Source organism: Pygocentrus nattereri, chromosome 19 (assembly GCF_015220715.1).
Source record: "Pygocentrus nattereri isolate fPygNat1 chromosome 19, fPygNat1.pri, whole genome shotgun sequence".
In the NCBI taxonomy this organism is placed as follows: domain Eukaryota; kingdom Metazoa; phylum Chordata; class Actinopteri; order Characiformes; family Serrasalmidae; genus Pygocentrus; species Pygocentrus nattereri.
This window is the reverse complement of record NC_051229.1, coordinates 4,435,541-4,451,367: the sequence shown is the minus strand read 5'-3', so window position 1 is coordinate 4,451,367 and position 15,827 is coordinate 4,435,541. Positions and strand designations below refer to the sequence as shown.

The following is a 15,827-nucleotide window of genomic DNA, read 5'->3' as shown; positions in this document are numbered from 1 at the left end:
TTAGTCCGTAAACAGTGAATGATGCAGTGCATCTTTACAGTGCAGTGCAACTTTACACAAAAGAATCTGGTCAAAATGATGTGTTTGTCCAATCAGGAGGCAGCCGGTGTTCAGTGTGATTTGTGTCTGCAGCTCAAGGTATAAAACATTGATTCTGCTTTTCAAACGTTTCCATGCGAAACAGAACACCAGCGGCGAAAGCTAATCTGCTTACTGTTTACTTTTAAAATGTGATCAATCTAAATAACTGATGTCAAACTCAAGTGGTAATCAATGGCTTAAATTGTGATCTGGCCGAGTTTAACCTTATTAACTTTTTGGAGTTACATTGACTCAATGACTGTTCAAAAAATAGAAGCATTATTTGCGTAAATATTAAAGTCCACCGGGGAAGACCCAGGACACGCTGGCGTGACTATATCGCCGAGCTGGTCTGGGAGCGCCTCGGAATCCCTCCCAGGGAGCTAGTGGAAGTGGCTGGGGAAAGGGAGGTCTGGGCTTCATTGCTCAGGATGCTGCCCCTGCGACCCGAACCCCGGAGAAGCGGAAGATGATGGATGGATGGATGGATGGATTAACTTATTAGGATTATATGTCCATTGGATTTCGCAGGGAACACCTTTGTAACTCGCACATGTGGCCAGTTAAGGGGTGGCAGTGGGGAGTGGGCATTCATGCCAACTTCAGCCTTGTGCATCTGTGTCGGTTGAAGTCTCAAGGCTTCAAGTTTGTGGGTATGGGATGGTTCTGGCTTTAACTTCATGCCTCTAGAGCAGTGGTCACCAAACCTGGTCCTGGAGATCCTGGGATCCTTCCTGAAGAGTCTAGATCCAAATGCAGTCTGCCATACCTGCTTCTGCTAATGAACTCCTTCAGAAGACCTTGATTGGCTGGATCAGATGCGATCGTGTTAGGTGAGGGGAGGAGCAGCATGCTAGACCGCAATGGGAACTAAACTCTGGTGACCGCTGCTCTAAAGGAAGGCCACAGAAGACCTCTAATGGCCACTAGGGGGCATCCAAAAAGAGACTACCCCTAAATGTTCTTGATGCTCCTCCAAACTGATTTATTTTCCCAAATAATTAATGAATTAATGAATGACTTTCCCTCATAGACTTCATTCACATTCTTTTTCTGTCACAGAAGAACATGAGCCACAATGAATAGCCCAGTTTTTACACACGTTTACACAAGTGTTTGTTCTTTTCTTACCAAATTAGGTACACAATAAAGAACATGTTTACCTAGACAGACAGATATGGGCTAATAACAAATATAATCTCTATTAAACTTAAATTGATATCTTCTATTTTTTAAGTGAAGAGGAAGAAAGAGAAAGCATTTATTTTTCATAAAAACAGCTTTATTTCTATACAAGAAACATGGTTGTACAAAAATAAAGGATAATAATAATAATAATAATAATAATAATTTGATGCAAATACTGTGGAAAACTATTAAATGTCTTCTAGAACTACTGTTGTACATTTGAGTTTTGAGTATTTCCTCAAGAGCAGCTTTTCTTAAGTGGAGAATTCAGAACAACGAGGCTCTCATGGTCAGTTTGGTCAGTTGATATGCAAACTGATTGACACGGTTAGTGTCAATTCTGCATTTTTGAATAACTCAAAGTATTGCAGCCCCTCCACAAACATAATCATTACATCTTGTAAATACATTCTTATGCACTGGGCAGCGCTGGTTAATGTGTGCATTGATTAAAGTGAAGACAATGCACGTCTTCAGTTGCTGTTCATTTGCAAAACTTACTGCAAAAGTTCATCAAATATTTCAAAATTCTCTTCAAAAAACACCACATTTCCACGTGTTCCCTGTAAGAAGATGCGTTCCCTTATTTGCAATTAGAAAATCAACAAAACACATGATTTGACCAGGGGCGCCCAAACTTTTGCATAAGAGGTTTGAGGTTTTGCATTTTGGAGGTTTGAAACTGACATCAAGGCCTTGTTGTTCGTAGATAGAATGAGGTGATAATAAAGCACATTAAACATACTGTACACATTAATAAATACAAAAAGTTCAAAAGACATCTTTATACACAAGAATAAATAAATAACTTAGTTGAAAAAATAAATATTTGACCTATTACGCATACAGTAAACGCTAAGAGATGCCCAGCATCCAGTTTTGTAGCACTAAGGTAAACAATCACAAAATGCATTGTGGTCTGCAGCTACATCGATGAACAACACCCTGACCATGCTGGTCCATGCTGACCACGTCAGACGCCACTTTGGTGTTGGGCCAGCAGTCATATTAACCCTTCATGGGGCTCCTCAGGCCATAGCGTTCTGCAGTAAAGCATTGTCTGTAATGGTGTGCATGAACTGAACTTCTCAGTACTGTAAAAGTTTAAAGCTGGCTTTACACTGTAAAACTTCCATGCAACTTCGGTTTCTTGAAACTTACATGAAACTTAATTTCATGTTGTAAAGTTTCATGCAACTTGTTGGAAATTCTGCTGCAACAGTTGCAACCAACTCAACTTTAGATTATTCAATTGGAATACACTCAACCTCAGCTAGGTTAGCTTCAGTTAATCAGCTAGCCATGCAGAAATTTGAGCCTAACTGCTTTGTCTGGCAATAAATTGGAGTAGTGCCTTTCTGTTGTTGTAGCAGAGCGTGGTGACATTGCATAAGCAGTCCTGTATAACCTACAGAGTACTTTACAACTTAAAGCCCAGTAATCCGAATATTGTAGCTTCGAAATATTAAGCATTTTAAAATTGGCTTAAAAACTTTTTTTTCCATCATTATTTTCAGGTTTGGAAAGGGAATTGCATCAGATTGCACTGCTATCTGGGTTCTGCTGGTTGTTAAGAAGGGTCAACAAAGAGCTCACTTACTGCTTAAGCTGAATTCTTTTCATGTTTGTCATACAATGTTGTGCAGTTTCTACAAGTCATTTATTTAAAGTGTTTTAACTTTCTCGTTTATTTGTTGGTTCAATAGGCTGTCGGTGAGGGACAAGACTAGCCTGAAGGCGTGGAGTCAAACAGAGAGACCTGGGCTCCCTGTGGGAGAAACAAGTCACTCAGAAAGCAAAAGGAATTATCACTCAATCTGATCATATTTACTGTAATGCCGTCAGGTCGGCGTTATATTACGCCCTTCAGTAGAACAAATCGCTATTCCAAGTCTTTTATTCCTTCTGCTATCAAACTATTAAATGCGGATAATAGCCTTTTTTTGCGGATAATAGCCTCTGCATTTATTTATTTATGTATTTACCTATGTATGTGTGTGTATGTATGTGTGTGTATATGTACAGTCGCGAGTATGGACGGGAAGGCTGCAAATGAATTGCTCTTTTTGGGACTAATGAAGTATTCTGAGCTAAACTGAAAACTGAGTTCTGCGGATAAGTTGGCGCTTGTTTTCACTCGCCTCTCTTGGGGCTCGACTAATAAAATTTACCTGAGCGAAAAAAGATGATCTATGTAAATGAGGGCTTGTTAAAACCAGAATGAAAACAGGTGATTAGTGGAACAAGTTACATGAAACAGCCACTCATAACGCCTCATGTAATCTTGTCAAACAGCACTTTTTTAAATGATTGATGTCACTGGATCAACAGACAACAAAATGAAATAAAAGTCAGTTTATTGGATGGTTGAAAATGAGACCGTCCTGATGGCCAACAAGCGGAGTAATCAAATATGTTCCGTATGATTTTGAGTGCGTTTGCACTGGTAAGTTGCATCGAAACTAGTTGCCTGAAAGTTTCACCATGGAAAGCCAGCCAATTGGTTTTTGTTATCTAGTTAGTGTGACCTGACTGTGAAGAGTGAAGGCAAAGATCAGCATTAAGTACCAGCTGTTGTTCGCTGGTACTTCGCTATTGTTGATTGTGCCCGGCCTGAAATGGTTTCATTCAAACTACTGTTTCTATGCTGCAATGAAGTGAGTTACAGTGACTTGAGGTTTTGCACATGCTGCCAGTACTGGCTGATACAGAGGCTGAGCGCTGACATCCTCCAGTAACAAACAGACAGATGAAATGAAACAGGAAGGTTTCGTGTAATATTAGTCTTATGAAAGAGAAACATCTCGTTTGAGTAAAGCCACAGTCATTTAGTCTCCAGCGTTTCTCCACCAAAGAGATTCCAAAAAGTCTCTCCATGTTTTGCAGCCTTGATCTTTGTCTGGCACCAGCGTTTTGTCTCTGGTATTAAAGGATTTGATAACATAAAACAGTGTTTCTTGACTCAGTCCTCATTTTTGCTCTAGCCTAGCACCCAATACGCCTGTACCAGACATTTAACGGTGTTCTAGCAAATGACATTGCCAGCCGGCCAAAAATCAGCCTTGTCTCAGATACCGATAATCAGCCAAGACATCTTTTATCTGAAAAGTTTGCTTCGTAAAATTTTGCACTGTAGCTACAGGGACAATGTAGCTAACAAGCACATAGACACTCATTAGTATTAACCAGCCTGCATGCTTAATCATCACCGTTGCCTCAAACTGTATCAAGTTGTCAAGTAACCTAACTCAGACTTCATTATGTGGGTTCTGAGGCTGTATGACACCCTGCTCACTACAAAAATCATCAAATGTGCATATATAGCAGTATAGCTAATATTGCATAGCTTAAAAACAGTAATAGCAGCCATCTATCTATGCTTAGCTATGCAAAGCACTTTGTCTGTAGATAAGAGTATATCACAGTGTCAGAAACCACATAGTGGTTGTCAGAAATCTTTTTGAGTTGACTTATGACACAGTCATACTAACATGTGCCGAAAATACTTCCAAACTTCACAAGCACTATGTCTTAGCTGACTGGCTGTATTTCTTTTTAAGGAGGAAATTGTGTGAATTCGATTTTTGCCAGACCTTTGATTTTAAGGCTGTGTTAGGAGGTAGGATAGAGCAAAATATGTGGACCATCTGGTAGACCCCAAGGACTGGGTTGAGAAACACTAATATGATATAAACAGTACATGTCCCATATACCGTGTCCTGCTGGATCCCTCCAAAACGTTCTCACGAGGAACAGCTCAGTGGGATCTTAACCCTGCATGTCCCCGATCCCTGAAGTTGCAACCTGGGGTGCCCCTGGTTTCATGTTGCCTCTCTTTCCAGGTGCTTCTGTTTCTTGGCCACAAAGAGGTTTTGATTTCTCCCAGCAGAGCTCAGCCAACACTTTCTAGCTCTGTCCTTTGAATATATGGAGCATGTCCTGGAGGCCACTCTGTATCCCTCTATAGCTATGATATCATTCCATAGCTACATCGCCACAAACATAAATGTACGTATATATCACTTTTACCCAAAGCAAGTCACACTGGTAGGGAAACATGAAGAGTCAAATCCAAGGACTCTTTTTGTTCCTGCATGAACAGGGAAAGGTCCTCTCATCATTACATGTGGCAAGTTTTATCCACCATGCTATCCAACCACTACACCGTATAGCATTATTGGGTTACAAGGGTAACATGCCAGCCAGCAGGAATTTAGCATAAGTGCTTAGATATGTTCATAATCAAGGCCCTGCTGTATCCTTCCACAGGTATCTCACTGTTTAGCCTTCCCTCTGTATGTCTTCGGTCCCTGAAGCTGCAACCTTGGGTGCCTCTGGCTCTGTGCTGCCTCATTTTCTCAGTGCCTCTGTTTCAGAGCCTTGAGAGGAGATTGGTTCCTTTCCTGCTTCTCTCAACCTACGCATTCACAGTCAGAGGCCGAGACTTTGTCAATGGTCCTCCAGGTGGTGGAGGCATCCATGAAAGAGACAGACTCGTAGCCCGTTGGCCGGCAGCATGGCTGGGCACTGATCTTCCGAGCAGTTCGCTTGGGCAGGCTGCCGTTGGTCAGCAGTGCCCTCAACGCCAGGTCATAGTTCCCCCGTGAGCTCTGACATGAACCCACACAGAACTTGAAGAGGATGATCTCATCTGAGTCATGGCCCATGCCCAGGTCTCTCACCCGCATCTCTCGCCTCTCCAGCCGGCAGTCCCGTGGGCTGTGGCCTTGCTTCCTATCACCTTTCTCTTTCTTCTTCTTCTTCTTTTTCTTGCGTGATCCCTTTGACTGAGCATCTGAGGCCTCAGAGGAACGGGGTGAGCGCTCCCACCGAGCTGGACGCTCCTCCTCTATGAAAACAGAAGGCTCTGAAAGCAACAATGAGAGAATATTATTTCAGGCAAAATGCTTGCCATAGACTTCTGTCTCCATCAACATCCTAAACGAGGTTCTTCAGGAACTCTCTACAACTATATAACCAATTTCAGTGCACAAGAGCTGCTTATGTAGCTTGTCAAAATGCCTTTTCAGTATGCTGACCAAAGCAGATGCCTCAACACTTTTAGATGAGAATGCTAATCACTGAATCAGTAATTCGCACTGTTAGAAGAGTGAATGGTAGTCTTATCCCATCCTAGGGTAACAAAACCATTTCTAGTTTGGTTTACACCATCGGTTTGTGGTGCACTTTGTGTACACAAAGTGACACAAGCTCACATCTGAAAACAGTGGAAAGTTTGCAGCAATGAAATTGTACATCACTCCATGACCATACCTGTGGCCTGCTGTTCTACGATGTACAATAGTTCTAGTTTGTGTTTCAATGATAAATTTCTTGAAATAGGTCAGTAGGAGCCAATACTGTTCTTGTACAGTGCGATTTTTCACCATGGCTGTTAAAGAATGACTAACTGAGAAGCCTAGACCAGTCTCTGCAAGTCAACTCACCAAATAGGCTCTGCCATGGAGAGTGGCTGTCCCCGTCTCCCATTTCTTCTTCTTCTTGGGGTAGGTTATCTAAAGGCTGCTCATCTAGTGTGGCACTGACTAAACCCACTGCACCCTCAGGACCTTCTCTGAAACCAGGCCTCTCTCCAACCACTAGGGGCAGCAAAGATACAAGCACCCACAAAACCATCTGTAAAAACAACAAAGAGTTCAGTAAGTGTTTCATCCCCAGTGTAATTTCTTTTTGTTGTAGATTTTTTGTCCATCCTCCTAAGCATTATAAAGGATTCAGAGGCAATTCACTGGTCAAAAAATGAAAGGAGTAGCTCATAAAGTTGGGGACAGTTGTGGGCTGGTGGTTAGGGCTGTGGCCTAACTGGCCCTGTGACCGGAAGGTCCCCAGCACCGACAGTCCATGACTGAGGTGTCCTTGAGCAAGACACCTAACCCCCAACTGCTCTCCGGGGGCCGTGTATAGGGCTGCCCACCGCTCCGGGCAAGTGTGCTCACTGCCCCCTAGTGTGTTCACTAGTGTGTATGTGGTGTTTCACTTCACGGATGAGTCAAATGCGGAGGTGGAATTTCCCCGGTTGTGGGATTAAAAAAGTATCACTTAACTTAATATTGCCCAACATGGTGACTGTATTGTGGACAGTTGCACTCTTCAGTAAAAACAGCCAATTGCCTTGTTGGTAGCTTGTTATTGGCATGCATAGAAGCCAGATCAACCTGAAATTGAGCTAAAAACTAAGATAAAATAGACTTTTATTATCCCACTGGGGTATTGTTACGACAGAATACACAGTAAGCAGATAAAGAGCAGTAAGTAGACAAAGATGTGCATCATACAAAATACAAAATATCAGATATACTATAGAAATAAATAAATAAACAAGGCGTTTTTACACTGTTTTTTTATACTGTTCTTTACACTGTTTTTGAGAAAATAACTGTGCGGGGATGTTGCCAAGATGCGCACTGAGTGTGCAAACTTTCCTACAAAGTCTTTAATCATGCATGCCTCACACGAGTGGTCACTTGCTGATGGAAACAGGACGTGGTCCGTTTAAAATGGAATGGGCTAGAACACTAGAGTGGGGACAGGATGTCCCCCCTTGTGGCTTGCGCTACATTTATCTAGCAAGCTGACCACATTGCTTTCAGTGTACACAAAGCTGAGAGTGGTTCCTATAAGCCAGCGCTTGCCTTGGCTTGCAGTTTATGGAATTCATTTGCAATCATAAAATCATAAAATGATCCCAAATTTTTATCTAACATTAGCTGACATCATATATCTTTAACTCTGAGGCAAGTCTGACACAAGTAATACAGTTTTGCTGACTCACATCCCTGAATCAAATCTAGATTTTGGTGGTTCTGCTGTTATGAGCGTGTAAGACGTGTTTATACTGGGGTAATCGGTGAAGTGACAGTACTTGTGTGTAAATACCTTCCAGTTTCTTCTGTGAAAGGGGGCATCACTGCTTTTGGACAGCGTGGTGGACATCCTTCGTCTGCCTCGAACTTTCCTCCACCATCTTTCACCTGTTCAGAGGTAACACCACAGATGTCACTCTTCAAAGAGCATAACGATGTGCCTTGGTAAATGAAAAGTGGTGCCCTTTTCTTTATACAATCGGCAAAACTGACCAAAGCTCTACATTGGGAATAAGGCCAAAGCGCTCAGCACTCATTTGCACTCAAACCTTCCAGATGTTTAAACCACTTATGAACCAAAAGAGCTTCGTTATGCTTTACTGAAGCGTTCATAAGGCTACGCAACGCCTACATAAGCCTCTCATGACACCTGAAGATTCAGTCATAACACTTTCTGTGGCGAAATGACATAAAAATGGGAATAAACCAGCCTGTTGCTTGATGGAATAAGCCTTTGTAAATGTTTATGGATGTATAAAGCATATATGGATCATTCTACTGAACTGGTTCAAAATCAGAGTTGAAAAAACAACTTTTAACAGACTTGGACCTTAATCATGTTTATTGATTGAATGTTCCATTTTGTCAGTAATGTAAAAAATCATAACACTACTAATTTTTTACCAAATGTGTCGCTAGTGACTGTTTTAGCTCATTTTGAGAAGAACTCATTAACCCCAGCCAGTACGTGACCAACAAACACAGCTCTGAAACACTTAAATGATCAGATTTTTCACTAAAACGCAAAAAAGGACTTAATTGTAGAAGATTTGTGTTTCTGGTCTACAATGTTTTTCAGACTTTGGGACACATTCACTTCAAAACAGTCTGATCTACCTGCTCACCAAGTGGGCATTGAGAGCCTCACTTCCTGCTCTAAAATACAGGGGTGTGGCCAAAATAAGGCTCCACCTACAGACTAAAACTTTGTGTTTCACTAGTGAAATAAAAACGTAGGACATTTATTTAAAAATAAACGCCTGATAAAACAGAATCATTCAAGTTCACTTTACAAGAAATCAAAAGGAACAACATTGAAGGAAAAAAAAAAATATATATATATATATATATATATATATATATATATATATGGATGGATGGATGGATGGATGGATGGATGGATATATATATATATATATATATATATATTTTTTTTTTTTTTTTTTGTTTAGTGTAAATTTAGGGGTTAGGGTTTGGGACAGACACCTCCCAATAGAAAGCACCCTATAAACGATGGGTCCGTATCTATTTAGCTTGTTCCTATTTCTATTAATTCTTTGGGTTTCAGAACATAATCCTTGTAAATATCAACAGTCTGAATTCTTTATTGTTTTATCATTTTTTTTACTGTAAAACTACAGTTTTAATTCAGTAGAAAGGTCCATGTAGATGTCCTGTAGCCTTACGAATGCTTTTACCAATAGTTGGAGAAAAAAAAAAATATGTCAATCATTATTTAGGCCAAACCTGCTCTTCACGCCAGACACACATAGTTGCTCTATGTTGGCAAGCGAAAGTAACTGAAAGCAAGCAAAAGTAATTGAATGTGAAATCCAGCATTCCTAAAGGACGCAGGGTGTCCCCAGACTCTGACAGGCGCTGTAAAGTTGGAGGGCAACATGCGGGCAACACGTACACATGCATCCGCATTTACAACCAAAGGTGTCTCATAAATCATGGGCACAATGCCTTCGGAAATCATGCTTATCGTCGTTGCCCGGAGAGAGGCCAATGTAATCACCGCGTGCGGCCAGTGTCGACATGCCTGCGGACAAAGCTACAGTGTTAAAGACAGCCGTTGTCCGTTGGATAAACAGCCTCTAGGTAAACCCTGTCAAAAGCATTCTTGCTTTGGTTAGATTAGCCTGTGTAGAGGAAGAACAGTGGAGTCTCGGGCCTCCAAGGGGGTTTCTCGCAAACCACAGAGATGCAGCCTGGCTGATAAGGGCCCTCAGCACTGCAGATGTTTATTGACTCATTGCAGCGTGTGACTGAATAACCTCGCGCCGCCTGAGCCTTCTGATTTATATTGGAGTTTAAAACAAGGCCACCATCGCCTCCCTCGGCACCGCTCAGGCAACGGGACTATGCCAAACAGAGGAGCGCTGAGAATGATTGATGAAGACGGGGCAATTATTTGCCTGCAGAAAGTGAATAATGGCTAAGGGGGGAAGCGTGTCATGCTTGGACTCATGGGTGGTTTTATTTAGTTGTGACAGAGGATGGGTTCAAGCCTTTCGCTTACACCCCTGTGAGGCTTCCAAGTTAAGCAGGATCAGATACCAGCCACGATGAATTTTCTCTCTTACATGACGGAGGCAGGTCCCAAAATGGGTACATTGGAGAGATCTGCCGGTAAAAGCGACGTTAACTGGACCTAGATCAGCTTTATGTTGTTTGAAAGTGATGTTGCACAATTTTTCACAACTTTTCTCCTCTGTCTGGTGACAGTGTATCATAATAATGACTTATTTTCTTAAATAATTACAGTTGACATTGATGTTCATGGATTAAGCTTTCATTCTCGTTGTGATTCGCTCCTAACAGCAGTCACTGGTTTTCACTGGTAACGCTGAGTCAGCTCACTCTGATTTCTTTGATCAGACTAAGGTCTAGAAATCCAACTAAGAAATCTGAGAGCTGTGAGCTCTTACTCTGATTTCTTTCGGATTTCTCAGTCTGAGCATGTGCAAAAACAGACGGCGGTACAGGAAATAAGCGAGCAGCTAAGCGCTTTTGCAGCGATGCCAGCCAAACCAAGCCCATGCTTGACAAAATGAAGGATTTAAATATTCTTCATCTTCTAAATGATGTATGTTCATATTTTCAGGTAACGTGGCGCAAAGTTTTAAAAAAAAGCCACAGCATGAAGTTTGTGTTTTACATTACATTTGCATCACGTCTTCTTCTGTGAGTTTATTTGTCGGTTGTAAAGACATCTGATGACTGTCTGACTCATGTAGACCTGGGTTTCGCCATTATCTGATCATTCAAGTGCACGTAAACACGTCGATCGGATTAATGATGCGATAAAACCTGGAAATAATTTATTATTTTGAGTCAAAATTCTGAGAAAAATAGGTCATTATTTTGCCAATCTTTTGAAAATAAATATTTATTTCAAGAAGCAAAGTAAACTTTGGAGAAATTAAGTCATTATTTCAGATACCGAGTCAAATTCTTGAGAAAATGTCATTATTTTCAAACATTCAGTAAACTTTTTTTTTTATTGGACAGCATCAACATCCTGATTAAGTAATTAATTAAGTGATACTTTATTAATGCCACACACGGGGAAATCAGACCTCCGCATTTAACCCATCCCTGAAGTGAAACACCACATACACACTAGTGAATACACACACACTAGGGGGCAGTGAGTTCACTTGCCCAGAGTGGTGGGCAGCCCAATCCGCAGTGCCTGGGGAGCAGTTGGGGGTTAGGTGTCTTGCTCAAGGACACCTCAGTCATGTGCTGTCGGCTCTGGGGATTGAACCGGCGACCTTCTAGTTACACGACTGCCCCAACTTGTGAACCTTAAATCAGTTCCTCCAGGTGAAAAGTTGGTATTTGTTCCTTTTCATAACCGAATGTTTTAAAACAGAGCAGTAGAGTAAAAGCCTGGAGGCGAGGCGAGGCGGGGTGTGTGGACTCAGTCCAGCTTAGAACAGATCATCTCAGTGGATTCTGGTTCAGTTATGTTCCCTGACTGAAGGTACTGAGATGAACCCTTGAGGGTCCCACCCCAGTGACAGCTTACTAGCTTTCTTTCTGAGGGTGTAAAAGTTATTATGAAAGATATATAGCACTTCTCACTGAAACCATCTTCTCTGTGTTTGACCAGAGTGGTTTAAGAAATGAAGAAAGTAATTATGCAAGCACAGTAATCATTATTGGCCTCAGTGAGCTGAATGAACTTATCTGACTAACGGGGGGTTGGGTTGAACTCTACCTGCCCCTCCTCTGTCAGCTTCTTCAGGTTGGTAGATCTCTCAGCGCTGGTGAAGTTGATTGGAAGCCACTATTTCGTTATGAACTTTATATTTTACTCTGTTTTCGTCCAGAGTAAAAAACGGCCAGTGTACTGATGTGTGAGATGTGGATGGACACATTTCTCAGACAGTCTAGAGTTGAATAAAAACTGGCTTTAAACTCAGGATCACAGATGAGCTCCTTTACTATGTTGATCTGTAGGCGTCTGTTCATAAACATAAACCAGCCCAAACTCATTTACTATAAAATGAAATGGTGTTTGTAGAAATTCAGAAAAAAGCCGCGTCAGTCTCGACTGCATATGTGGACATATTTCTATATTGAGCTCTATTTACACAAAGTTAGGTTAGTTCATCATTTATGTTGAACAGACTCTCCCAAAGTTTTACGCTGCTGCGCTGACGTTGAACCGCGTGCTGCACTGGGTCGGTCTGACCAACAGGTCAAAACCAGCTCTAAACAAAGTGACCGCTGGGCCCTGATTGGTGCTCTGGCTTTGCGCTTCTTTCGTTTTGACATGTTACGTTTTTATACACACAGAAACCAAAAGGAACGACAGATTTCTCAAAATGTAGGAGGAAAAAGTCGGATATTAGACTCTGAAATGTAGTGGAGTGAAAGGAAAAAGTCGCCCAGAACGGAGAAACTTCAGTACAGATACACCAAAAATACTAAAGTACAGAAACTAATTATATTTACTCAGTTACTCAGTTACTGTCCACCACTGGACATTATTGAACACGTCTCGGCTGTGTAAGCTCTTTAGCAGCTATGTGAGTGCAGTTAGATCTGCATTTTAGCACTCTAGCTGTGTGTGGGTCTGTTTTTTTAGGCCTGACCTGTCTCAGGGCTTGCTGTAAGCTGAGCTCATGCAGGCTCGTGAGTCAAAGGTCAAGATGAGAACGGCATCTGCTTCCCAAACACACGGCGGGACACATGCAACTACCTGCAGGGAGTCTGGAATGGGCTATCAGTGAGGTTTATGAGACACGGAATTCCCAAAGGAGCAGTGAATTACATCTACACACGATGACGGTCTCTATAATGTCCCAGCAGAGGAGTGGATATCAGAGGCGACCGAGTGAAGCTGAGATCATGTTCACAATAGGAAGATCAGGTTTGACATCGTGTGCAGGGCAAACGAAGCCTTTCGCTCACCATTAATGGTGTGTTGCATTACGTTCACCAGGTTCCTGGGATTCTCACTATCAGTGTATCAGAATGAAAACTCCAAGTGTCTCCAATACAAAACGCACAGTATTCAGTAACAATGGGCTGTATAATTTTACAGTAACCAGTAACCCACTATTTAGAAAGAAAGAAAGAAAAAAGAGAGAAAGAAAGAAAGAAGAGAGAAAGAAAGAAAGATGATGGAATGGAGGATCAAAAACAGAAAGAAAGAAGAGATGAAGTAATGGTGAAAAAGAAAGACAGAGAAAATACAGAATGAAATGAAAAGAAGAAAGAAACAAAGGAAGAAGGAAAAAAAATGAGAGAAAAAAGAAAGAAATTAAGTAATGGAAAAAAAGAAAGAAAAAAAGAAAAAAGAAAAGAAGAAAGAAAGGAAGAAAGAAGGAAAGAAAAAAGAAAGAAAGACAGGAAAAAGGAAAGAAAAAGAAAAAATATATGGAATGAAACAAAAGAAAGAAAAAGAATTAAGTAATAGAGAAAAGGAAAGAATAAAGAACGTATGGAATGAAGAGAAAGAAAAAAGAATTTAAGTAATGGAGGAAAAAAGGAAGAAAGAAAGAGGATCATAAAAAGAAAAGGAGAATTTACAGAATGAAGCGAAAGAAAGAAAGAAAGAAAGAAAGAAAGAAAGAAAGAAAGAAAATACGGAATAACAGCAAAATAAAGAAAGAAAAAAAAGGAAAAAAGAAAGAAAAAAACATGGAATGAAGCAAAAGAAAGAAGAGAAGAAGAAAGGAAGGAGGGAAGGAAGGAAGGAATGAAGGAAGAATGGAAGGAGGGAAGGAAGGAATGGAGGAAGGAGGGAAGGAAGGAAGGAAGGAAGGAGGGAAAGAAGGAAGGAGGGAAGGAGGGATGGAAGGAATGGAGGAGGGAAGGAGGGAAGGAAGGAATGGAGGAAGGAAGGAAGGAGGGAAGGAAGGAATGGAGGAAGGAAGGAGGGAAAGAAGGAAGGAGGGAAGGAAAGAAGGAGGGAAGGAAGGAATGGAGGAAGGAAGGAAGGAGGGAAGGAAGCAAGGAGGGAAGGAAAGAATGGAGGAGGGAAGGAAGGAGGGAAGGAAAGAATGAGGGAAGGAAGGAATGGAGGAAGCAAGGAGGGAAGGTAGGAATGGAGGGAGGAGGGAAGGAAGGAGGGAAGGAAGGAAGGAATGGAGGAAGGAAGGAAGGAGGGAAGGTAGGAATGGAGGAAGGAAGGAGGGAAGGAGGTAAAGAAGGAAGGAGGGAAGGAAGGAAAGGAGGACTGGCGTAGTTGAACAGCGTAGTGGAACAGCGTAGTGGAACAGCGTAGTGGAACAGCGTAGTTGAACAGCGCAGTGGAACAACGTAATGGAACAGCACAGTTGAGTGTAGTTGAACAGCGCAGTTGAACAGTGTAGTTGAACAGTGTTGTGGTGACTGACTGAACTGGGGGTTATTGAAGGTCAGATAAACTCAGATAAACAGCACTGAATAAATCCATATAAGCAGATAAGACACTCGACCCTGCAGATCAGCTCATGACTGATTACAGCTCCTTGTGCTGCTGCGAATATAAAACGATTAACACTGTGATCCAGTCGTTACGTGACGTGTATTTGCCTGTCATTTACTCCTCTGTGAAGAAAAGCTCATCATGAATTTGTATGCTAATGACCACTGCTCTCATTGGCTGTCTCCATAGAGGGGGCAGGGTAAGGGGTGTGATTATATATGTACGACTTTTCAAGCTCGTTTATGCTAAAAGACCAGATGCAGTCATTAAATGATGATCATCTGCCAGCCGCTCATGTCTTTACACAGCATTACACAGTTTGCCTTGGAAGGAGCTCCTGCCACTGCCAAGGAAATGCTAGTCTTCGCTAGCCTGTTAATGGGGACGTCAATGTCCCACTAGCACCACAGAGTTATGGCAGCTAACAGTGGTTAATATATCACTGCTGTCGGAAGAAAACCTTGTATCTCCATTTTTGCCATTTTTCAGTTTTTTAAATAATTTGGGAGAACCAGTTGTCCTTTACATTGTGTGCACATTTCAAGATGAACGGACCAAAAGAAACGGCCCAAAATTATGTGGAAAAAATTCTGGTTCCATTGACTTACATTAAAAGTAAAGTATGTTTTTTCCTTCTCCTGTAAAGTTAACATTCTGGAGATACGAGGTTTTCTTCCAAAGCAGCAATAAGCATTTCCCAGAGTTCTTTACATCAGGCTCTCTCAACCTGCGGGCTATGCAGCATCCAATAGGGGTCCTTGGGCCTGGACTCAGAGGGAGGCAGTAATTCATAACGATACTGTAAGTCATAAAGCATAAGTGGGAAAAAGGTTATATTAATAATTAAAAACCTATAAATTAAATTAAATAAATTAAATTTACATAAAACAACATGAATATTAAGAGTCAAGTACAAATAAAAACACTGCAGTTGCAGCCAAATTAAACATAGTCCAGTCTGAGACAACGCAGCTGCGGGCACGCGATGCAGACAGTTAGCCAGAGACAGAGAAAATTTTAAA

General features: G+C 41.5%; 1 protein-coding gene across 1 annotated transcript in view; it reads right to left on the bottom strand.

Moving 5' to 3' along the window:
• Positions 1-1,474: 1,474 nt before the first annotated feature.
• Positions 1,475-15,827, bottom strand: part of LOC108442547 (artemin) — a 39,852-nt gene continuing 25,499 nt past the window's right edge. Inside the window, exons 2-4 of the mRNA XM_017722630.2 lie at positions 8,167-8,261; positions 6,717-6,906; positions 1,475-6,136 (exon numbers count right to left, since the gene is read on the bottom strand). Coding sequence (XP_017578119.2) covers positions 5,682-6,136; positions 6,717-6,906; positions 8,167-8,261 — 740 coding nt within the window. The 3' untranslated portion in view covers positions 1,475-5,681. The remainder of the gene's footprint in view (positions 6,137-6,716; positions 6,907-8,166; positions 8,262-15,827) is intronic.